This window comes from Microcaecilia unicolor, chromosome 1 (genome assembly GCF_901765095.1).
Source record: "Microcaecilia unicolor chromosome 1, aMicUni1.1, whole genome shotgun sequence".
NCBI lineage: Eukaryota > Metazoa > Chordata > Amphibia > Gymnophiona > Siphonopidae > Microcaecilia > Microcaecilia unicolor.
In genome coordinates this window covers 567017952-567044329 of record NC_044031.1, presented here as the reverse complement: position 1 = coordinate 567044329, position 26378 = coordinate 567017952, and the positions used below count along the sequence as shown (strand labels likewise).

Sequence of the window (26378 nt, the reverse complement as noted above, 5' to 3'; positions counted from 1 at the left end):
ATTCGCTGTAGTTACGGTACTTTTACTTTTTACTCAAAAAGTGTTATATTAGGCAGTAACTGTTTTAGTTTTACTTAATTAAAATTTTTAATGTGTTCTTCATTGTACTTTAAGTATTAAAATATACATTTATTTTTACTTTTGCTTAAGTACTTTGATCTAGTACTTTGAATAACACTGAATACACAACATTACAATAACCAGTATGGAAGATTATAAATGCCTGAACAAGCAAAGTAGACTGGTCAAAGTAGGATATGACCAGTCTTAACTGCCTGAGTTGTAAAATTGTTGTCTACCAGAGATGGTTAATCTGTGGTTCAAAAGTTAAAGATGAATCGAGGACAATGCCCAATACCCTGGATTTATTCTTCATAGGAAGAGATAAACCAGAAGATAAGACCATTGTGTCTGGAACAGTAACACTAGGATTATTAAACTATAATAATTTGGTTTTATTCATACTTAATTTTTGATATGTTATTGATAGCCCAATTTTGAATACGATCCAGAAAGCACAATAAACTTGAGGCAGTTTCAGACAACTCATCACATGCTGGTGTTAACATAAAAATATCATTTGCATAAGACAGTAATAATTCATTTTTCCCAGTCTAATAGTTCCAAGGGATGACATAAACAGGTTAAAACAAAGAGGTAAGAGTGGGGAGCTTTGAGGCACCCCACAAACTGGAGCCCAGAACTGGTAAGTTTCATTATCCTTGAGGACACAATAATGTCCTTAAAACCAATTGAACACTTATCCAGAAAGTCCAATTTTATGTGATATGCTAGGGAGTGGGGGAGAGTTAGGGTGGGAATGAAAACTGAACTAGGCCCTATTGGGCCTAAATGTATGCTCCTATAATGTATGATCCTAATTTATGAGCATAATTTATACTCCTAAATTTATGCTCTTAAATTAGGAGCATACTCAGAGAATAATTTGGAGCATACATTTAGTAACATCAATTTTAAGAGCAGAAAATTTAGGAGCATGACCTTTATAGAATAAGATCCATTGTGCCTTCTAGAGGCTGTTAATGTTGTAGGCTGTGAAAGTTAAGCTTATATCTCTGGCAGAAAGTTCAATTTTAAAACTATAGAAAATAGCTAGTAAATAAAGTTTTTAATTTAAAGTATTTTTATCAATGAACCTACAATTTCTCTTTTAGTTGTATTCCAATCTTTACAGAGGAAAATAAAATTTACCCAGAAAAATGTCCTCCTCTCTCCAAACTTCTCAGAATATCATAGCAAACTGTAGTAAGAGGCAAATATAGAAAATCCATTTGCAGTATTTCAAAAATCATAGTCAATTGTAAAATGTGGTAATGATGGGATTGCAAATGTAAGTGTTCAGTCAGCACTGAATTATATAGAAAATATCACTTACCAGATGGGCTAAGATACTTGTTTTTTTTTCCCTTAGGAGAAAAATGTTAAAACTAAATGTCCTTCTCTGTTATTTCAAACATCATTATAGCAGATATACTTCTAAAATAAATTCACAGAGAATAAATTATGTTTATTTAAAATGTATTTTAGTTTCATCCCTTGTTAGGGACTAGCCTTTTGAGTGTATTGTGCTGAGCACTCTCTATCATTTTAAATATTGGCACCTATGCTGGTATACCATTGAAACCGGATTATTTTCTCCTTATGTCTACCTTTCTTAAATGCACCAGCTCTAAACACTTCATGAGCACAAATCAGTTTGTCATAGCAAATATTTCTTGCAACAATAATTAAATTGCCCCTTCTTAAGATAAATTACTAATTCTTTCAAAATAAAATGAATGAATAAGCTAATTATTTTAGAAGCTCTATTGTTGTTTTTGATGTCTGAAAACTGGCATGTAGATGTCTATATTGCATAGACATCCAAATGTTTTACAAAGGCAGGATATGTATGTCTAACACTGTAGTACACCCATATTGCAAGGGCACGTGGAGAGGCATAATCGAACGCAAATGCCCATGTGTAAGAACGTCCATCTCCGAGAACGGGTCGTGAAGGGGTGGGCCGAATCGTATTTTCGAAAAAGATGGACGTTTATCTTTAGTCTCGAAAATACGGTTTTTGCCAGGCAAATGCATTGGATGTGGGCGTTTTTGAGATGTGGACGTTTGTTTGAGCTGGGCGTTTTTGTTTTTCAGCGATAATCGAAACCGAAGCGTCCCAGATCAAAAACGAAAAAATCCAAGGCTTTGAGTCGTGGGAGGGGCCAGGATTTGTAGTGCACTGGTCCCCCTCACATGCCAGGACACCAACTGGACACCCTAGGGGACACTTTTAAAAAATAGGAAAAAACATTAAATTACCTCCCAGGTGCATAGCTCCTTTACCTTGGGTGCTGAGACCCCCAAATCCCCCCCAAAACCCACTCCCCACAACTCAACACCATTACCATAGCACTTAGTGGTGAATGGGGGCACCTACATGTGGGTACAGTGGGTTTGGGGAGGGGGTTAGAGGGCTCCCATTTACCACCACAAGTGGTACAGGTAGGGGGATGGGCTTGGGTCCGCCTGCCTGACGTGCACTGCATTACCCACTAAAACTGCTCCAGGAACAGGACTTGTTGCTGCTGTATAACCTTGGCACAGCAGTTCACACCGTAAGATTAATCTTGCTGAAAATGTCCTTTATTTCAATAACCGCGTTTACTCACAGTTAACTGCAGATCAGAGGTTGTGCCCCACTGGCAACGAGTCTCCCTGGTACTAAGATTAGCAGTAGGTCAGAGCTGGCAGAATGGTGTACAATGCCCTCTTTCAGCAACATTCAAGGTAAGAACTAAGTTCTGTAACGTGGCTAACACATGAAAGGGATCTAAAACAGACTTACAAAAATGGCCACTACCTTGTGGACTACCGGAAACAAAACAGGGCACACTCTGACCCAGTAAGCAGAAGGAAAAGCACCATGGGAGAAGAGCCTACCAACTACCAACATCGTGAGACTGTAACACAAGCTAGTGAAATCAAGGAGCCCAATACCCTACACCCACCACAATGCAATGCTGATATGACCCTGCAGTGCACCTGAGAGCCACATCTGACCCAGGGAAAGGCTGTGAGAGGATCAAACACATTCTGCTGTCAAGGAGGTGGGTATGGAATTTGAGGGTGGCATAGAGGCTGGGAAATAAGGTTTTTGCAAGTGGATTTTTTTTTTGGTGGGAGGGGGTTAGTGACCACTGGGGGAGTCAGGGGAGGTGATTCCTGATTCCCTCCGGTGGTCATCTGGTCATTTAGGGCACTTTTTTGGGACCTGTTCGTGAGAAAAAAGTGTCCAAAAAAAGTGTCCTAAATTCTCGCTAAAAACGCCTTTCTTTTTTCCATTATCGGCCGAGCGCACCCATCTCTGCTCGGCAGATAACCACGCCCCAGTCCCGCCTCCAACATGCCCCCGTCAACTTTATTCGTTCCTGCGACTGAGTGCAGTTGAAGACGACCAAAATCGGCTTTCGATTATACCGATTTGGCCGCCCACGGGAAACGGATGCCCATCTCCAGAACATGGGAGTTTTTCTCCTTTCGAAAATAAGCAGGATAGTCTGTACCCCCTTACAATATGCATTTTGGGTAGAGCTAGTGAAGGCCCAAAATAGGGATGTCCATTTCTGATCACAGAAGGGGATGGGGCATCCTAGTCTGAAAGGGTTTAGACCTGGTTCTTATCAAATCCAGATTAAAGAAAAGTGCTCTGATTGAGCAACTATCCATTGGAGAGATTAAGGAACAAAGGGCCCTGTTTACTAAGCCACATTATAGGCACGTTAACACTTCTAATGTGCGTTAACCATGTACGTGCGTTAACTCTATACATGCCTACAATATCCCTATAGGCGTCTATACATTTAACACATGTGCTAATTGTAAGCATGTTAAAAACGCTAACACACTTTAGTAAACAGGGCCCAAAACTACTACTACTACTTACTACTTAACATTTCTAAAGCGCTACTAGGGTTACGCAGCGCTGTACAATTTAACATAGAGGGACGGTCCCTGCTCAAGGAGCTTACAATCTAAGAGACAATTGAACTGGACAGTCCCCAGTGGTTTCTATCCCTTCCGTCTCCCCTGAATGTGAAACTGGCAAGAGATACTAAGCTCTATGACAGCTTCAGGAATTATGGACATTCCTATCAGAACAGCATGCAGACCTGCAGAATAGCCTAACAGTTAGTATAGTGGACTGGGAACCAAGGGATCCAGGTTCAAGTCTATCTTTTTGGACATTGATGTCCCTTCCCCTTATGCAATCAGAGTTGAAGTTCCATCTTTTGGCCCCTCCCTAATGTAACCCTATGGGTTAAATTTTAAAAGATTACCTGGCTCCTTCTGGATCTGGTGTGGAGAAAGTGAGCAGTGCAGAGGCTTGTGCTGGGCTTGAGCTGTGTATGACATAGACAGAGTTCCAAATGTTACTGTTAGGCAGTTGAGAGGTAAGGCAAAAGCTGGACAGACGTATGTTAGGTGTCTGCCTTCAGTTTTAGAGAAAATCTGTTTAGAAAACAGATTTGGGGGTGTTTTAAGGGTAAATGATGAGTGTGATGTGAGTGTTTAAGTTTAATTCTTTAATTAAAAAAAAGCCTGACGCCTTTTAGGGGCTTTTTAGAGAGGTGACCAAGATGAGTGAGAGTTTTGGGGAAACAAAATCGAATTGACACAACAAATCCTACCAGGAAGTTAATGCTTGGATGAGCTGGTGACCAGGATTGTTTAATAAAGGGTCATATTCGCACATTCAGCACTAGTGCTGGCTATAATTGTATATCAATGTTCCATCAAATCTAATTGAATGGAGAAGAAGATTTTAAAGGTGGAAAGCCTCATTAGAGTGGTGAATAAATAAATATTTCAAAGCGAATTCCTATTACATTGGATTTAATTGAAGGTATATAAGCAATACCGCTGGAAGTCAAGTTAATTGTAGGGAATATTATGCTTCCAGTTATTAGAGGAACTCACACTCTTTTTATCTTATTTTAAATTAAATCAGGGGAGGGGAAGTATAGGAGCTCCTAATTATCCGTTATTTTGTCTGGGGTAGCTAGTCAGGGAAAAAACAATTATCTCTACAAACTGAAATTGGTGCCTACTATCAGTGCATACAGTTAGAGTGCAGGGTTTTGCATTTTTGAGTTGTTAAAGCTTAGTGTAGTAGGTATCCGGAGGAGTTCTTGGTCCTGGACAATTCTATCCTTGGAAGCATCGCATAATTACATGGTACCCACCGAAAGAAAGGAGAAGAAAGAAGATAAAACAAGAAAGCTGGAAAAAGAGTCTCCTTTAATCCTACACAGAGGGCTCATTGATCCAGGATTCAGCAGAGACTTGTTTTAGGGAGTAAAATAAACATATGAATTAATACTTACCTTAAAGTTGATTTGAAGAGGTACCTAGGGAAAGGGAAAAGAAAACAAAGAATAAATTCTTGCAAGTTAGCAAATTATAAACAGTTTTATTACATGTATGTTTTGATTATAAATTGAAAAGACAAATCAATACTTATCTGATCGGTGTATTCAGGAGGAGGGTGGGTATCTGTTAGAGGGATCCTGTACAAAAAAAGTAAGGAAATAAAAGTTATTAGCATTTCTGGCTATATGGGAAAGAAATTAATAGTTATGGATGTGAGTGGGTTGGGAATATAGTATTCTAAGGGATCAAGGGGAGAGTATCTGTTCTAATTCTTTAAATTGTTGGATTGAAAATTAAATAAAGAAACTTTTGGTCAATTCCACATCTTGTTAGGTTTTATTTGTACCTCTTCCTCATTTCTGGGGTGATACCACCCGGTCCAGACTACCCTTGCAACCTAAACAAGTTGGTAATTCCAGCTTAACCCAGGAGTGGGGGAGGGGTTTACAAAATGTTCTACCAAAACATGTTCAGACCATGTATTCTTGTCATAAGGACGTACTGCAGTTTTAGATGTCAATATTCTGGTTTTATAAAATTTGCTTGCAATATGGATGTCTAAATATTGGTTTTCAGGCATCTTTCACTTTAATTTTTGTGGCCTTACTCCTGTCACCTTTCATGACATTCCATATAAGTGTGCTTTTATAAAATTACCTCCTATGGGGCAATTCTATAAAGAAGGCACACAGGGGCCGATATTAAGACCATGGGATGGATTCTGGCTAACTCCAGAGGTCAGCAGCAAACCTGGAACTTCAATGCTGGGGCTGTATCTGGCGACTGGCATTGAATTTCTGGGGGTATATGGCAGCTATAAACAGTGCCAGTTAAGTCAATATTCATTGGCTAACTGGCTACGTTATTGTGACCAGAGATAGACCTGCTATTTGTGTGGGTCTATCTGGCCACTAAACTTGGTGAGCCAATGAACATTGGTGCTAACCGACACGTCATGCGATATAGCCGGTGTGCAGGCTAGCTGCTAAGGGCCTTATTCTATAAAGGTTATGCTCCTAAATTTATGTTCCTAATTTATGAGCATAATTTACAATCCTAAATTTATGCTCCTAAATTATGAGCATAATCTATTTTGGAGCACAGAGTATGTTCCTAATTTAGGAGCATAAATTTAGGAGCATAGATTGGGTACAGAAATTAGGAGCATAAACTTTAGAAGCATAAATTTAGGAGCATAACCTTTATAGATTAATGCCCTAAGCGGTAATATTCAGCCAAGATTGCTGACTATCTCACCATGAATATTAGTGCTTAGCAAGCCTAATGCTATGTAGCTAGTCAGGAGCCGTTCCTTGACTGTTAAATAGTTTTAAATATTGGCCAGCCTAATCATAAAAATTGTCATATTTGTTAATATATATATTATATGAGTCAATTTGTGTTAGGTGCTAGAGATCACATTATTTCTATGGGGCCTAGTCACTAGCATGGGTTGATTTGCATTACCAGTGACCGCAGCTTACCATTGCATAGTAAATCACTTCCTAAATGATTGCTTTAGTGTTCTATCATTTTAATTTTAAATATATTATTTATTTTGTGGTCTTGAAGTTTCCGTTCACTGTCCTGATTATATATACATTGAAACTGTGGTTTACTCTGGAAAAATGTTCTTCCAACAGAGTGTCAATTCATTCTTCTTGATGCATTATCCAGCACCTGTAAAGGTCTATATTAGTTTTAATTTCTGACCTATTTCAACAATATTGCATCCCTCTTCAAATGTTCTACCTTGGTAATATGTACTACATTAATAGTGGAGAATTCGGATGATTCCCTTTCATGAAACGTCTTTTTTTTTTTTTTTTTGCTTTAATTCTTTTATTTATCCTTTTATACATTTTACAAGCTTTAATACTTGTGCAAGAAAAACAGATTAATTTGGTTTACAAAGAAAATTTCTAACAAGAAGTTAAAAGAAAATAGGCATCTTGTCTTAGACCACCATAACGGGGGGAGTATGCCGATAACTCAGGAGAAGAGCTTATCAAAAATAGTAAGTAATAAGTAAAGCTTAACGGATATTACCACTGTAAATCTTCATTACTTTCCCTGAAGTTAATACAAGTTGGCTTCAAACAGCTTTCATAATATTCTTTTGTGCAATAAATTGTTTTAGGTGATCCGGTACAAAGAGAACGTATTTTACATCCATATATTTTACAATGCATTTACACGGATAGTTTAGATTGAAAGAGGCCCCCAATGTCAAAACTGCTGGTCGTAAGAGCAAAAATTCCTTTCTTTTTATTTGTGTAGCTTTAGTAACGTCTGGGAAAACCCAGATTTTTCCCCCATAAAAGGGGTTTTGTAAATTTCTTAGAGCCAGTTTTCTCACCAGCTCCAAGTCCTGTTGAAACACAAATGATACCAAAAGGGTTTGCCTATTAGTTTTAGAGGTCAAGGAGATTTCCAAAAGTTCTGATACATTTAAGTCACCTTGCGGAATCTGTAATTCATCATTTGATCTTTTTGATGGTAAGTAATAAATTTTACTCAAAGGTGGAATATTATCAGAGGTAAACTTTAAGTTTTCCACCAAAAATCTTTTAAAGATATCCATGGGTGAATACACTGATATCCTAGGAAAATTTAATAATCGAAGATTCAATCTTCGGTTGAAGTTTTCAAAGTATTCAAGTCTGTTGTGAATTAGTGTATTGTCCTGTATCAGCTTAACAGTTGTTTCTTTCATTTTGGTGGAGTCAGTATTCAAAAGATTTATTTGCTCATTGACCTCACTTTTCATTGTAGTAAATGCAGTATTTAAAGTCTGTACCTTTTCAGTCAGTAAATCAATCTTGCTAGTTGAAGTCCTCATCGTATTATCCAAACGCTGGAGCACCTCCCATATCGTCTCCAGCGTTACCTTTGCATTCGAGGCCGTAGATGTTATTGGACTCTCCTGAGAAGCAATTATGCCCTCTGGCTCCGATGGCAGGGAAGCCCCGGCAAACAAACCGACTTTCTGGCCCAACGGTGTAACGCTTACTCCGACTTCCGGTATCGGCGTTCCACCCTCGAAGTCGAGCGTCGCCGGTTGCAAAGGTGGGCAAATATTTGGAGGGGACAACGACGTGTCTATACCCAAGATTTCGGCATCTCCTAACGCCGTAATATCAGCAGGACCTCCAATCTGAACAGTGGAATGTCGCATCAGGAACTGATCAAGCTTCTGCTGGACGGGCGTTGATGTTAGCACCGACTGGGCCGCCGGTCTAACGGTCCCCTTTCTCTTGGTGTGCGGCATCGTAGAGGTAAGAGAAAAAAGAAAGAATCTTTAAAGAAAAAGACCCAAGAGTAATTTCAATCTCCAGCAGCGTTGAGCTAGTCACCGATGCAGACAGATGGTACCGCCGCCATCTTGCTCCGCCCCCTTGGTCTCATGAAACGTCTTTTTATTGTGGGTAAAACTATGGGTTCCTATGACATGTACTGTCTATAGGCTTGTGTGCTATATTTTCCAGTTTGAAGCTTACTTCTTGTAAGTTGTATTTCTAGAAAGCTAGAAGTGGGAATACAATACTAGAATTAGAGCAACAGGAAACATTTATTTCAGTGAATTATCTTTCCTAGTAGTAGCTGTAGGTCTTTTGATTTTCTTGCTTTCTCCAGGACTGAGTCATATGTTATTACAAGAGTAGCCCCTGCTGTGATATTCCTCTGTGTATGTGTGTAATACAGCTGGTTTTCCTTGGGTCTTTTAACTAAAAATTCAGGCTTTTTTTTGAAGATAATTTCACAGTCTCAGACTTGGGGAAGTCCTGTACACCTGTTTTATTCATTTCCATAATAATTTAACTCCCTCATCCTTTATTTGTCCTATTTGTCTGTCTTGAATAGATTGTAAGCTCTGTCAAGAATAACTGTATGTAGGTCAATTGAAATTATTAGTAGGAGCAGTAGTAGAGTTATAACCATTGACATGCAATAAATATGGAGCTTTTTCCACATATTAATTTATGACAGGAGTGACAAACCTGTGATATCTCAGTAGGACAAGTTAGTCACTCTTGTGATATGTGAATAGCATTGCTTAGAATCAACCTCACAAGCAGTGGATTTTTTTCACCATCCTGTATCAGTTCATAAAACTGTGGTCCAATGCTCCTAGGTACTTCTTAAATGGGACAGCCAAAGTTACAGTGGGCTGTCTCCTATCCTGAAGTCCCCTCAATCAGCAAAGAGCTTCCTGTCCTCTCCGAGCCCCCCCCCCCCTTCAAGGCCCATCTTAAAATATCCCTGCAGTTTATTGGAGTTGGGCAGCAGTGATCCCCAGTCACTTCCGCCATTGCCGGCACTGGGATCAAAATGGCACAGTGATCCCTAGCAGTATTCATGCAGTACTACACCCTAGGGGTCAAGTTGCTGTATAATTATATTGGGGCCCTTTTACTAAATGCTATGTATTTAGGGCTAGATTCTATATATCATACCTAAAAATTCAGATCTGAAAACAAATATGCCTAGGCATAAAGTTAGGCATGGTTTATAGAATATGCCTTAATCTAGGCATAGTTAATTGAACATGCCCAGCAACCATTTTCTATGACTATATTTAGTCATGGCCATTTACGCTAATGAAAACCTGGTGTAAATGCCAATGCCTAAATTATACGCTGAACAGGCATATTCTATAGCAATGCACGCAAATTCATGGAACGCCTCCAACCTGCACATGACCCTCCCGTGACCATGCCCCCTTTACAGTTTAGAGAGTTATGCTTGTAAATTCTAATTAATGCCAATAGTATAAATAATTGCTTGTTAAGAACAATTAGCAGTGCTGATTGACTTGTTAAGCTAATTACGTTGTGCGCACAAATCTAGAAGATGATCAGATTTACATATGCAACTAAAGTCGCGCTATTTAGAATCCAGGGGTTAATGCCCAGTTTATGCTGCATAAAGCAACTTTACAGTATTTTCTGAGTTAGCGCGCAGTAAGCCAGGCATTAAGGACTAGATTCAGTAAATGGTGCTGAAAAAATGGCACAAAAAAATCTGCAGAGAGCACTATTCTATAAATGTTGCTCCAAGTTCCATGCCGTTAATAGAATAGCACTTAGAGCCGATCTCCGCACCAAACTTTGGGCACAAGGGTTTATACCAACTGAAACATGGTGTAAATCTTGCCAAATAAGTTAGGCATGAATGCCCTCCCGCGGGAGGTGGTGGAAATGAAAACGGTAACGGAATTCAAACATGCGTGGGATAAGCATAAAGGAATCCTGTGCCGAAGGAATGGATCCTCAGGAGCTTAGTCAAGATTGGGAGGCGGGGCTGGTGATTGGGAGACGGGGATAGTGCTGGGCAGACTTATACGGTCTGTGCCAGAGCCGGTGGTGGGAAGCGGGACTGGTGGTTGGGAGGCGGGGATAGTGCTGGACAGACTTGTACGGTCTGTGCCCGAGCCCGTGGTTGGGAGGCAGGGCTGGTGGTTGGGAGGTGAGGATAGTGCTGGGCAGACTTATACGGTCTGTGCCAGAGCCGGTGGTTGGGAGGAGGGGCTGGTGGTTGGGAGGCGGGGATAGTGCTGGACAGACTTATACGGTCTGTGCCCTGAAGAGCACAGGTACAAATCAAAGTAGGGTATACACAAAAAGCAGCAAATATGAGTTATCTTGTTGGGCAGACTGGATGGACCATGCAGGTCTTTTTCTTCCGTCATCTACTATGTATATGTTACTATGTAATACCATGCACATCTTTAGTGAACGCCCATGCCCTTCGCTTGACCATGCCCACTTTTGAGTTGTGCTCATTTGCATGCGGATCTTTACAGAATAGCATGTAGCAAGGTGTGTGCACAAATCCAAAATGTTGCCAATTAATGCCAATAATTGATTGTTAGCAACCAATTTCTGGTGCTAATTGACTCATTAGTCAATTTAGCTGTACCCATCTGAGGATAGCACACAATTTTGCATGCCATTTATAGAATCTGGGGTACATGTTTCATGTGTTAGGGGCATGCCATGGGCAGAGTGGGCATGGAAGGCATTTGTGCTGTGTGGCAATGCTGGAATCGCTATTGTGGTATGGTAAAAGAGGCCCTTAGTGCGGGACCACTTGCCTTCTCCTAAATAGGAGGCACTAAGTACTTCTGCATTAACCAGAAGCAAGTACAGCACATTAATCTGAATGTTAATCTACAATCTGCAATAAAAAAATAGAGGGGATACCCCCAATAGCTACTAGTTACCGTGTGGTAAAATCCCATGTTAAGCTGCAGTAACTACACATTTTACCATGGTTTAGTAAAAGGGCCCCTTTGTTAACTTTTGTGGACTGTATGCGTAGAAACCTAGATTTGGGGAAAGAAGGGGCCATTGTGGCTTTTGGTATAACAGAAATGTTTGACACTATTGAATATAAAATCTTTATTGGTCCATTTGGAAGAGCTTTGTATAAGAATTTTTGTTCTTATCTTACAGAGTGATTTCAACAGGTTAGATGGGAAAGAACCTTCTCTTATCACCTGGCTGTAGTGACAGGCCTGCCTTAAGGATTCCCCCTATCTCTGTTGTATAGATATAGATATGGTCTTCCTGATTCATCAGTGTGGGTTGCCTTGTTACATTTATGCTGATGATATTCAGATTTTGTTGTCCTATGCCAACTGATAATTGACTCAACAAGAGCTTATTAACTCTCTTTTCCTTCAGCTAATAAGCTTAAATCCATACACATTTTCAATCTCTTATAGTTTTCTCAGGCTCCTAAGTTTTGGAGATGACTGCCTGTTGACCTAAGAGTTAGAACTAATTATATGGGTTTCTGAAGGACATTGAAAATGTTTTTAGTTTCAAAGACTACAGGAGGACCTTTCGAGACTGGGGGATTGGGCGTCCAAGTGGCAGATGAAGTTCAATGTTGACAAGTGCAAAGTGATGCATGTGGGCAAGAGGAACCCGGATTATGGCTATGTCATGCAAGGTTCTGCGTTAGGAGTCACAGACCTAGAAAGGGATCTGGGAGTCATCGTTGATAAGACGTTAAAAACTTCTGCTCAGTGTGCTGCGGCGGCTAAGAAAGCGCACAGAATGTTGTGTATTGTTAGGACCTTACCACCAGCCATTGACTAAGCAGTAAAGTCTCACACGGTAACTGGGTAGTAATGACCTATGCACGCCAAATGCCACTTGGCATATGTAGCTAACGTGCGCCAGAAAATAAAAAATATTTTTTGGGCGCATGTAGCATACACACCCCAAAATGAAATTACTGCAAGGGCCACGTGGTAGCCGTGCAGTAACTCCATTTTGAAGGATGTTGGGTGCGCGTAAATGCTTATGCGGCTTAGTAAAAGGGCCCCTTAGATTATGAGCCCTCTAGGGACAGAAAAAGTACCTGCATATAATGTGTACAGCGCTGCATACATCTAGTAGTGCTATATAAATGATTAGTGGTAGTAGCTTAGAATGGAAATAACTAGCTCTGCAGTGTATGAAATTACCTCTCATCTCTAATTGAAGACCTTTGTGTAAAATTCCAGTGTATAGCACAATATATAGAAACTATTTCTCTCTCATTCAGTCATGTTGATTCTTGGAAGAACTAGGCATGAGGATATAAGAAACAGAGGAAGAAAGATGGTTGATGGTTGATCTTCCAGAAAGGATCAGGGACAGCAGCAACACTACTGATGCTGATTAGAGACTTGGGTGTCAGAACCCCTGTAGTCCACCAGCCAAGATAGAGATTTACATAAGACTTGCCCTACTGGGTCAGATCAGTGGCCCATCTACTCCAGTATTCTGTTTCCAATAGTGGCCAGCCAAGGTTACAAGTACCTGACTGAGTCTAAAAAAAGTGGCATACTATTTAATTCTTTCCATACTACTTAATTAAAACTTTCCATACTACTTAGTGCCAGATGCACTAAACTTAATGAACCATTAATGAGCCATTAATGAGCAAGTAGTAAACCCTGGCATGCACTAAAGACTTTTTTCCGGTGATGGTAGCAGCTAAAGAAAACAGAATGCAGATGAGCAAATTGTGTAGAAACCCTATTGTAATGAGATGCATTAACCTTTTCCGAATGCCTTAATGCTGGAAAATCTAACGAGAGGTCTGTACCTCTCGTTGGGGCTGCGCGGGATTGAAAAACTGCTACAAAAGTAAAAAAACAAAAAATTGAGGAACAAAAGTCAAGTGCTCGTCAGTGCAATAATAAAAACGTCTATTTTGGTTGTCATTCCCCCCCCCCCCCCCGAATACGCTGCGCTGCTCACCCCCTCCGATGCAGCTCGATCCAGAGGACAGTGCAGTTGAGGACACCCATCCAAAAAAATGCCCATTTTGGCCGCCTCACCCCCCCCCCCCCGCAATAATAAAAACATCTTTTTTGGCAGTGGTTCAATAAGCTGAGAGACCTGGAAGCCCCTGAGCCAATCATAACGCGGCCAAAATGGGCGCCCATCCAAAATAAACCATCCATTTTGGCTGCCTTCCCCCCCCCCCCTGCAATAATAAAAATGTCTTTTTTGGCAGTGCTTCACTCAGCTGAGAGACCTGGAAGTCCTTGAGTCAATCACAGCACGTTTAGCTTGGCTAAACGCGCTGTGATTGGCTCAAGGACTTCCAGGTCTCTCAGCTGAGTGCAGCACTGCCAAAAAAGACATTTTTATTATTAAGGGGGGGGGGGGGGAATGACTGCCAAAATGGACACCCATCGAAAAAAACCGTCCAATCACAATGTGTTTAGCTGAGCTAAACGCGCTGTACAGGTCTCTCAGCTGAGTGAAGCACTGCCAAAAAAGACGTTTTTATTATTAAGGGGTGGAATGATGGCCAAAATGGACATTTTTTTTGGATGGGCGTCCTCAACTGCACTGTCCTCTGGATCGAGCTGCATTGGAGGGGGTGAGTAGCGCGGCGTCTTCGGGCGGTACAGGTAGGTGTATTTGGCATGCGCAGATCAGCCAGCATAACGCTTGGCTGCTCTGCGCATGCTCGACCGGCTGATTGGCCGACTGTATAACGATAGAATAGAGAATGCAAGTGAGCTACAATGAGCAGCTCATTTGCATTCCCTTTCCTTAATACATGCTCGTTTCTTATCGATTCGCTAAGGGAATCGGTAAGGGAAGGGCTCTCGCTCCTCCCGCACCATCAACCTGGCTCTGCTTCTGATTCCTTCCATCCCCTTAATCATTTTGGTTGCCCTTCTCTGTACTTTTTTTCTAGTTCCATTTTATCTTTTTTAAGATGCTGCTACCAGAATAGCACACAATTTTCAAGATTTGGTTTTATCATGGATTTGTTGACAGTAGTAGCTTGATATACAAGTTCCAGTGAAGAGCTGATACAGAAATTTTCTGCTCCCATCAACATGTAGGGGCAAAAGAAGGCAGAAGCATTAGGTAGTGGTGGCAGCAGCAGCAGCAGCAGCAGCACTGTGGGGGGGGGGGGAGGGAGGGGGAAAGGAGACAGTAGGTGAAGGTAGCAGAGTACAGTAGTAGGCACACAATGTTCCCTTCTGAAATGTATAAATATAGCAGGTTTTAGAAAGTATAGAATTGGATGAATACAAACATGAGGAATGTCTAGAATCAAAGGAATTCAAAGTTTAATATCTGATGAGAGTTTGGATTGGCTAATTGCTACTGCAATAGGTAGTGAGCAATGAAAAGAGGTAGGAAGTGATTCTGCCAGTGTCAACTGAATGCTCCAGAAGATAAGTAGTAGGAAGTGTTAAGGATGTTGCCAGTCTTGTACCCTCTGATCCATGCTAAACCTGAATTCAAGTGGCACTAGCCATAAGTGATGCCAACAGGGGATCCTATAAAAAAGTTGGAGGTATTAAGGTATTTTACTGTACTTGAGGATCAGTGTTTAGCAGAAAATATTCATTTTTGGAAGGCCATCGAGAACCTTAATTGCTATAATAGAATTGGCTCAACATCCAAATATTTGGCACCTAGTCAACCTTTTTTGAATCTACCTCATAATGTTTAAAATAGTTTTGCAAAATATCTGTGATACATTACCTTATTTGAGAATATTTGAAGTGGATTTATGAGGATCTGTTCAGGATTTCCGAGTCTGTTGCAGATATTGACACTTACATGGCTTTTCTCTTTACAGGAGGTTCATCAGTCCAGTTACACAAATCTATAGATGTATATTTGCTTTATTGTATTTAGTGGTAAACCAGTTTTTTTTTAAGAGATTCACATATCCTTAATTCAGACTTGATATCATTTGGTGAATATTAATGAAATACTTCTCCATATTTATACAGTTAATTGAGATGAAAGCAATATAATGGAAATTTACTAATGGTTAGTGCACACTATCAGCATCAGCTAATCACGGTCAATGTTTAATGTTTATTAAACTTGATATACCACCTTTCTAAGGTTAACTTCAAAGTGTTGTACATAATTAGTAATAATAAATTGCAAAGTGGCACATTGACCTACTAAATATTTGAAGAGCCCTTGATATAATTATTCAGATTAAAGACACTATTTGCTAAAGCATGTTGATGCTAATGCAAGTTAAAAAGGTTTTAAACATGTCATACTAGTATTATTTAAAGCACTTTTCCTACTAACAGCCTAATTCAAAAATCATTCAAATAAGCTGTACAGTATTCAGACATATTACAAATAATAGTTTTGGTTTAACATTCATTGCTTTAAGCAACAGGATTTGTGTTATCCTATTGGAATATTAAAATACTCTGTTAACTTTTAGGAGACCTTTTACTAAAGCTTAGAATATGCTAATTCCGTTAGTGCATGCTAAATGCTAAGAAGCCCATTGTATATCTCTGGGTTTCTTAATATTTAATGCATGCTATTTCGTTAGCATGTGCTAAGCTTTAGTAAAAAAAAAAGCCCCTTAGTTTTCTATCTCCCTCCAAGAGCTCATATGAACAGGTGCCTGATTCAGCCCAGCGAGATTGAACCTCTTTACCCAGAAGGATCCAACCTTCCAGTAGGAAACAAAGCACATTCCCTCCTTGCCCTCACTCATCTCATCCAGGGTTTGGCATGGCATTGATATTTGTCAGGGATGGTATTGGGGTGGGATCAGGTCCCATTGGCCTCTGTTTTTGTGACTGTGGTAGTTATTGCAAATAGCATAAGCTGCAAAAAATGGTTACAGTTCATTATATGTTAAGGGCTTTATACTCTTTTGAAAACAGAATGTTATATTCAATGACTTGTGTTAACCCATGTTAACCTCTGATTTAATGCAGCATAGATTGTATTCTGAGGTATTGCACAAAAAGCAATGCATAGACCAATGTATGCTATAATACTTATTTTAGAATCATCCCCATGTGTAAATGACAGCATTTGCTGTATATGTATAAAGAGGCCTACTTATGTTGATGGCATTTCAGAACGGCAGCTAATTACATATGGGGAAATATACTATATCTAAATGTCAAAGGGGAGTAGATAGGATAGGGAGAAGGGGTCCTAGGAGGGTCTACAGTATAGATGTGCATTCCTATTGAGGATCCACATCTATGAGGCAAAAATAGATATCAGTATTTATAACCGCCCCAAGCATGTACAAGTGCTAGCTAAAAGGGACAGTTGCAAATACTAATATCTGGGCCTCCTTAATCACCCTTTCCCAATGTGGCCACCCTTCCCCATGATCACCACCCTAACATCTGATCCATCCCCTACTCAATTGGGGTAAACCCCACCTCTAATCAAACCTCCTCCCTCCATGCCTAGACAACCTCTACATAGCCGCAACCCCCTGAATGAAAAATGCATGTAACATCAGAACCCTCTAATCACCTCCCCATGGCCACAAACTCCCCCAGTGGCAAGACCCCTCAGAGATAACCCCTGCAGCACCAAAACCCCACTTGCCAATCCCCCTTGGGCATGAACCCTCTCATAGAGACAAGAGTTCCCTGAAGTCTTCTCCCTAGGCCCACCCACCCCCACCCCCTTCAAGGTGGCTCTCTGTCAAATCTCCCAAACCTTGCCGCTGGTGTCCAGTGGGGCAGGAAATATGCTCATTCACTCACACCGTGATCATTCCAGGGCTTAAAATGGCAATCCTGACCTCTAGAAGTAATACTCATATTTTGTAACAACTTATCCTATTAATTCATTTATGTGTATGAGTACTGCCTTTCTATGGCACCAAATGCTTCCTCCTAATGGAAATATTAAGTTACATTTTTCTTCAGGAGTGCATATCTGCCATTTCATTTACGCTTGAAGCAAGAGCTTGCTAATGGCTTGCAGAGAACTGTTTCTGGAGAAGTTCAAAATAATATTTTTTAGCACTGTATACTTGCTAACTCTGTGGTGTGAAACATGTGAGATTCATGTTCCTTTTCAAGCTCATCTCTCATAGCAGCAGCGTGTACCATTTTCACCTTGCCACCTGGCCAATCTTTCGCACTCCAGGGGAGAAATTTCATTGCCTCTTGGAAGAAATACATTAGAGTTATTTTTCCTGTTGTGTTTCAGCCTTGGAGCAACTGTACAGTTTTCTTGTGATGAAGACTATGTGTTACAAGGGGAAAAAAGTATCACTTGCCAGAGGATTGCTGATGTATTTGCTGCGTGGAGTGATCATCGACCGGTATGCAAAGGTAAATGATATAATTATGGTAGCATAGATATTCATATTTCACTAATGTTTTATATGTGAAGTTTGATCTGGTACATTCTGTTTCTGTGATCCTTTCTTAATTTTTACTAAGCAATAGTAAAATGTTTTTACAGATTTGATTTTATGATTAAAATTGTTGGGCATACTGTAGCTCCGGACTTTTGCTTAGTTTTTCAAAGTTATCAAATTTTTTTATATTGAGATCTTTAAGAGGTTGATAAAGAGGCTGATAATGTTTTTGCCTCTTTTCTCTGATACCTGACCTGGACATCATATAAAAATGATATCTAAAGAACTGTAAAAATTCAATTGCAAATTAGTAGCAAACATATCGTTATGAAAGAGATAAGCAAACGTAGGCCCCTTTTTACAAAGCTGTGTTATGCTGCTAACATGTATTTGCCAACAATGCAGCTTAATGTGGAATTTTTTTTAAAGCACAATGGATTCTATATATGGCACCTAAATCTAGGTGACAGTTATAGAATATGCTTAGTTGATATTTCAGTGCCTAAAACTACAAGCATCCATTTACAACAACAAAAATATGGCTTAAATACTGGTGTGTAGCCTTACACGCAGTGGGCCATATTCTATAACTATGCGTGTAAATTTCAGAAAACCCACAAAATGTCCATTTCCATGCCCATAACTATGCCCCTTTGCCTGCACACATTAGACGTTTGGTGCATTTTATTACAGAATACATTTAGCAAGTTCTGCGCCTAAATTCTATTCAGCACTCATTGTTGTTTGTTTAGTTACACACATTGTTATAGAATCTGCTTGGATTTCAGCATGGATCTCTAGGCACGCTATATAGCATCCCCAAGTATATGCTGATGTTCCAGGTAAGGCAATTATCTAAGGGGCACACTAAGATGTTAATTGCAAAGCATATGGTGGGATAAGGTTTATGTGTGTACAGAGCAAGGATTGTAAGTACACACATAAGACACTGAAGTTCATAGACACTAGAATAAATATAGCTAACGGCAGTAAGTGGCCACTTCCAACCATGGACTGACCTAACCCTGGATATTCAATGCTGGAGCATACGCGACTCCTGGCATTGAAAATCCAGGTGTTTGCACTGACCCAGAAGGGCGGGACCAGAGGCAGAGCTGAGACAGATGGGAAGGCAGTGTGAAGTGCCGCTTGCCTTCACTGCAGATTCCAGACTCCGAGATAAGAATTTTTAAATTACAGCCGACATGCAGGAAGGCGAGGGGCTGCCGGAGGACAGGTCGTGCTTGAACTTGGAGGGGAGAGAGAGAGAGGGAGGGAGGCGCAGGGGCGTGGAACTCAGAGGAGAGGGGGGTGTGGAACTCGGAGGGAGGGAGGGGGCTGCAACTCGAAGGGGAGGGGGGCATCCCACAACTTGGAGGGGAGGAGGGCCTGTAACTCGGAGGGGAGGAGAGGGAGGGAGGGAGGTAGGGGGCATGGAACTCGGAGGGGAGGGGGCTGGAACTAAGAGAACAGGGGGAGGGAGGGGGCCATTCTCTACTCACCTCCAACGTTCTGTGGCTGGCTGGTGCTGGCTTCCCTTCCCTCTCACTGATCCGCCCTCTGACATCATCGCCATGGCGGACCAATGGGAAGAGTGTTACGAACCCAGGCATCCAGACGGAGGTGCAAATTATTATATAGGATGTTTTTATTTTATTTCTATTGATTACCTGAAAAATTGCTGGAAGACTTTAGGATATTGGAAGACTGGGCATCCAAATGTCAGATGAAATTTAATGTGGACAAATGCAACTTGATGCAAATTTGAAATAATAATCCGAATCATAGTCAGCACTCAAGAAAAAGATCCATATGTCATTGTTGACGGTATTCTGACATCTTCTGCCCTTGCAGTGGTGGCCAAAAAGCAAAGAGGATGCTAGGAATTATTAGGAAAAGGATGCAAAATAAGACCAAAAATATTATAATGCCTCTGTTTTGCTCCATGTTGTGACCTAACATTGAGAATTGCATTTAATTCTGGTTGCTATACCTCAAAAAATATATAGCGGAATTAGAAAAAGTTCAAAGAAGAGCAACCAAAATGATAAAGGGAATGGAACTCATCACATATGAGGAAAGGCTAAAGAGACAATTAAACTATATGGAAATACTTTAAAAACGGATAGGAGGAAATATATTTTCACTCAAATAATAGTTAAGCACTGGAACCTGCTGCCAGATGATGTGGTAACAATGGTTAACGTATCTGGGTTTAAAAAGTTTTGGACAAGTTCCTGGAAGTCCATAGTCTGTTATTGATATGGACATTGGGGAAGCCTCTGCTTGCCCCGGGATTGGTAGCATGGAATGTTGCTAATCGTTGGGTTTCTGCCAGGAACTTGTGACCTGGATTGACCATTGTTGAAAGCAGGATACTGGGCTAGATGGACAATTGGTCTTACCCAGTATGGCTATTCTTATGTTCTTAAGTTCATCCTTCCAGGTGTTTGCTAACATCCTGTCTCATGATTATTGAAAGAACAAAGGGATCTCCCCAGCCCCAGCATTCTCCTTTGACACTAGCAACCCTGTCCATCACAAAACTTCCTAGTCCCATCCCTTCCAGCTCAACCGTCCCTTCTTCCATACACAATGGCTTTGATAACTGCTGCATTGAAAATGGCTCTTTTCTGGCCTCTAGTGGCAGTCTTGAGAAATTACCATTAGGAGGTAACACTGCCCAAAAATGTTTTAGTCATTCAGGGGCCCTTTTACTAAGCCGCGTAGGCACCTACACACGCCCAACACACGCCAGTTTGGAACTACCACCCAGCTACCATGTGACCTGGGCGGTAATTTTATTTTTTACGCATGCTGGAAAATTTCCTCTGTGTGGTCTTAACCGGGCAATAATTGGCATTCTGTGCACACTAACGATTGCCACCCAGTTCACACATGACACCTTACCGCTATGTCAATGGGTGGTGGTAAGGTCTCAGGCCCAAAATGAACAGTGCCAATTTTCATTTTGCCACATGTTCATTTTCAGCCAAAAAAGGGCCTCTTTGCAGGTGTGCTAAAAAATGAATCAGCACACGTCAAATACACGCGTCTACGCCAGCGCAGGCTCACCTTAATAAAAGGACCCCTCAGTTTAACAAACCCATGAAAAATCTGTGCATTTGTTGAATCATTTTGACAAATCTTTTACTGTAAAATTATGCTCATTGAAAAATATGTAGATCTTCAGAAATCCAAAGTAGATTGAAGAAAATCTGATCTGAATTTCTTCAAATGTTGAATCTTTTTTTATTTTTGTATATGTTTCAGATTCTCAAATATATATTGCCAAATTAATCTTAGCAAATATTCACATTGCCTTTAAAATGTGAACTAGGTTGAAATTTGCCTGGTTTGTATTCCACATCAAATTGTGCTAATCTATCTGCTATTTATACACGTGGAGGGGCATAATCAAACGGGGGCGCCCATCTCTGGGGACGGCCCCGGGAAGGGGCGGCGCCAACCGTATTATCAAACAAGATGGGCGTCCATCTTTCGTTTCGATAATACGGTCGGGGCCGGCCAAATCTCAACATTTAGGTCAACCTTAGAGATGGTCGACCTAAATGTTGAGATAGCTGGCCTCATTTTTCACTGATAATGGAAACTGAGGCCGGCCATCTCAAAACCAGCCAAATCCAAGCCATTTTGTCATGGAAGGAGCCAGCATTTGTAGTGCACTGCTCCCCCTCACATGCCAGGACACCAACCGGGCACCCAAGGGGGCACTGCAGTGGACTTCATTAATTGCTCCCAGGTACATAGCTCCCTTCCCTTGGGTGCTGAGCCCCCCAAATCCCCCCCAAATCCCACTACCCACAACTGTACACCACTACCATAGCCCTTATGGGTGAAGGGGGGCATCTACATGTGGGTACAGCGAGTTTCAGGTGGGTTTTTGGAGGGCTCACATTTACCATCACAAGTGTAACAGGTAGGGGGGGATGGGCCTGGGTCCGCCTACCTGAAATGCACTGCACCCACTAAAACTGCTCCAGGGACCTTCATACTGCTGTCATGGAGCTGGGTATGACATTTCAGGCTGGCATAGAGACTAGCAAAAAATGTTTTTAATTTTTTTTAAGGGTGGGAGGGGGTTGGTGACCACTGGGGGAGTACAGGGAGGTCCTGAAAATAAATGGGCCAAGTAAAGTCGGTCAAATGCTCATCAGGGCTGCCCTTCTTTTTTCCATTATTGGCCGAGGACGCCCATGTGTTAACCACGCCCCCGTCCCGCCTTCGCTATGCCTCCGACATGTCCCCTTAAACTTTCACCGCTCCTGCGAAAGACTGCAGTTGAGGGCGGCCAAAATTGGCTTTCGATTATGCCAATTTGGCCACCCTTAGGAGAAGGGTGCCCATCTTCCGATTTGTGTCGGAAGATGGGCGCCCTTCTCCTTCAAAAATTAGCAGGATAGAGACCCTTTTACTAAAGGCTGTTGAGCCCTAACAAATGCTTAGAGTGTGTAAAAATGCTTACCACAAAACATGTTAAAAAGAATTTTGTGGTAATTTTGTCTTTTCTACACGCAAAGAATGCCTTAAATTAATTTTTAGACATATATTTTGGAAGGGGGCATGCCATGGGTGGGGTATGGGCATGTTTGCATTATCCAGCTATAGCATTAATATTTTTGCATTTCTAGTGCGCTAATGGAAAAGTTATACATGTAAATGGGAGCTCTGCCCATGGCCTGTCTATGCTCCGCTCATGTGCATGCCCTCTTACATTTATTCACTATGTAGGTAGAGGTATGCCATTAACGAATAACACTTAAGCATCCGGTCATTTCTTGTGCCTAGGTGCATAACAAGTGCTTGTATTCTATATATTTTTTGTATGCAAGGGGTTCATAAATGTGAGCTTTATTAATTATATAGAACCAGTAAAGGGAGGCCAGGAAAGAAGAGATATGAGAAAAGTATAGTTAGTAGGACTGCACAATTAACACATTAACAACATAATTAATATGTTAATTGTTTAATTAGCATTAAAAAATCAACATGATTAATACCAGGGGCTCACCTAAATTTTTGCTATTGGCTGCCTCTCTGTGTATTCTAAGCCTGATTGTGGTACTCCAATAGCCTCTGTCAGGGAATTTCAGGCCTCATTCTGGTGCTCCAATAGCCTCTCTTGGCCTTTCAAGCCTTACTCTGGCTTACTTGCGGACGTTGGAAGAAGCATCTCCTGCCATTGTCCCTGGTAGAGCTGCCAATTCTCCCTCAGACTTTGCAGCGCACGGAAGCCTCTACCAACATGCAGCATGTTTCACAAATTGCTGCCTCAGGGTGTGGTCCATTAAAATTAAAAATTAAAATAATCAGTCAGAACAATGGGTATATAAGCGTAAGATTGACTAAATATAGTGAACTTCACATGCCTTAAGCTTGGAAAACCGCACGTACTGCATCAGTGCCTGCCTCACACTGTTACCAATGCACCACCACTAAGCGAATTTTAAATAAATCATATGACCCTTTTTGCACCAATGAAAAGGCTGCTGCTGCAGCATGATGATATCACCAGATCAATTTACATAGCTGCAGTCCAATCTATTGGACTTCTCTACTATGTTCCTTTAAGTCTCCTGTATACCTCTCTGTCTGCCTCAGCTCCTCCAAGTTTGCTATCCTGGCCTCTAGAGATCAGACTCATTTTCTGAGAGCTAGGAGCTCTTCACACTGAGCACAGACAGTAGTGGGATGAAAGAGGCATAAAGGGGAGTAGGTTTCCACCAGTACCTTGTTGCCCTAAGTAACAGAGTTTTGGCTATTACAATAAGGCCTAGGAATTTAGATTGACTGATATATATAGTGCAATAGTAACATAGAAATGTCCATTTCATGAACTTATTCTATGATATGTAAGTAAAATACCTATCAAGATATTACTGTTAGTCTCTTGCTATAACCTATGTCTGATAATAAACTGGACAACATCATTCAGCTCCTTGTACTTAGCTTAATACTAAGACAGAATGATATCACAGAGCAGATGATCCATATTAAGGAAGTTATTAGTGATGAATATAGAGACATATGGTGATACTACAAATAGACAGATGGTAGAGATATGGCATTTTGCCAAACAGTATGTTTTTAGAGTTCATTAATTTAAGCGAAAATGTTAATCTAAGTACCTTTGACATTTTTATTTTATTTTCTTCATTAAAGAAAAACTCTAATACTTGGAAAAAAGGTCTTGAAAGAATTATGAACCATAACATAATTGTTTAGCTTGACCAACTACTACAATTAAAGTAGCAGTAAGAGCAGAAGGCCATTTCTTTAGGGGTAATTCAATCGACAAAGCAGGCAAGAATGGACATGATCTTGAGAAACACATATATATTTTCAGTTTCTGGAACACTATCCTCCTTTCACTTCCAACATGACCACTGTCTTGCTGGAATGCTACCATGTATACCAAAAATATAGCAATTGTTTTCTGTTATTTTGGGTTACAAACATGAAACAGCATATGCAATGACACTGAAATTTCTCATATCATTTCAAACAAATACACGTCCATAGTAATGAATGCAGCTGTGGTGTATTATGATGATGAACATCACAACTAGCCAATAATCTGTCTGCAAAGCATGAAGATGATTTGAAAGAAAACCTTCATTGCAATCTAAACTAGAAATAACCATTCACTGTAAAGACCATAAAAATATCCAGGTATAAGTTTTAGCTCCTAATGACAAAAAATCTGTATGTATCTTCTAGCATTCTATGCACATAAATGCTAGTATTCTAAACATTTACATATAAAATCTATACCTAAATGTTAGCACCTATGTAACAAAATTACTCTTTAGATGTCACCATTGCATGATAACTAAAACCCATTCCATCCAGGAGGCCTGGAATACTGCGTATGTGGTATTCCCAGGCCTGGGAATCATGTTTAGGCCCCTCTGCATGGTAGTGCACACCCGATCAGGCACTAAGCTCATCCATCATGACAAATTGTGGTCTTTCTACCTGTATTCTCTAAAACTTTTAACAATGAGTTCTTGAAAGGGAAAAAAATGGTTGATGAAGCTTGAACTAGAGTCTACTTGAAAGGTTGATATCCTCATGCTGGATCAGCTGGTTGGCCCTTGTGAAGTTGTTCACAGGCAAAGTAGGGAAACTTTGCATTGAGTCTGTTGTCAGGGTCAGGAATTCAACACCTGTGGAAAATAATCTTTTCTATATTATTTCTTAGAAGCTATCAGTACAGTATCATCATTATATTGAATATCCATTAGTTTTACACCTTGGATATTTATGCTTTCTCTTTCCTCAAGATAATTTATGATTAGAGACTTACTTGATCAATTGCTCACAAATGGACATATTTATGTATGTATTTATTAGGATTTATATACCACCTTTTTGATGGAATTCAGTCAAGGAGGTGTACAGTAAGAATAGATCAGACATGAGCAGTAGGCAATTACAGCAGTAAAAATATTAAAATACAAATATGGCATAATATACTACTTACAGTGTCAACACAGTATAGCGACTGTTCACGCTATCCAAAAATACTAGGACTAGAGGGCATGAGTTGAAGCTACAGTGTGGTAAATTTAAAACGAATCGGAGAAAATTTTTCTTCACCCAACGTGTAATTAGACTCTGGAATTCGTTGCCGGAGAACGTGGTACGGGCGGTTAGCTTGACGGAGTTTAAAAAGGGGTTAGATAGATTCCTAAAGGACAAGTCCATAGACCGCTATTAAATGGACTTGGAAAAATTCCGCATTTTTAGGTATAACTTGTCTGGAATGTTTTTACGTTTGGGGAGCGTGCCAGGTGCCCTTGACCTGGATTGGCCACTGTCGGTGACAGGATGCTGGGCTAGATGGACCTTTGGTCTTTCCCAGTATGGCACTACTTATGTACTTATGTACTTATGTAATATAACATTTTACTTGATAGTGAAGGGTAAAGCAAAGATGTAATATATAAATAGGTAAGAGAGTAGGAAGAGTTAGAAAGTAAGGTGACTGATTTAAAGAAAGTTGCACATGACGTCAGAGAGATGGTTAAATATTATCTCAGCTAGGGTAGGAGTGGATAAACATGTCCTGCTGCACAATGTGCAGCCAGAGTCACACCTTGTGTGTGTGAGCAAGACTAACAATTACTTATGCAAACAGCCATCATTCTTTAAAGAGAGCATACACATATGCTTGGGCTGGATTCTATACAAGGCATTTAGCACTATTCTATAAACCGCATCTACAGGTCATCCCCGACTCCCTCCAGTGGTCATCTGGTCATTTAGGGCACTTTGTG

At 40.5% G+C, this 26378-nt stretch overlaps 1 protein-coding gene across 1 annotated transcript in view; it reads left to right on the top strand.

The window, feature by feature from the left end:
• The window catches only part of CSMD3 (CUB and Sushi multiple domains 3), a 2043988-nt gene that overhangs the window by 776384 nt on the left and 1241226 nt on the right, over window positions 1-26378 (top strand). The window contains exon 10 of the mRNA XM_030189879.1: window positions 17922-18046. Coding sequence (XP_030045739.1) covers window positions 17922-18046 — 125 coding nt within the window. The remainder of the gene's footprint in view (window positions 1-17921; window positions 18047-26378) is intronic.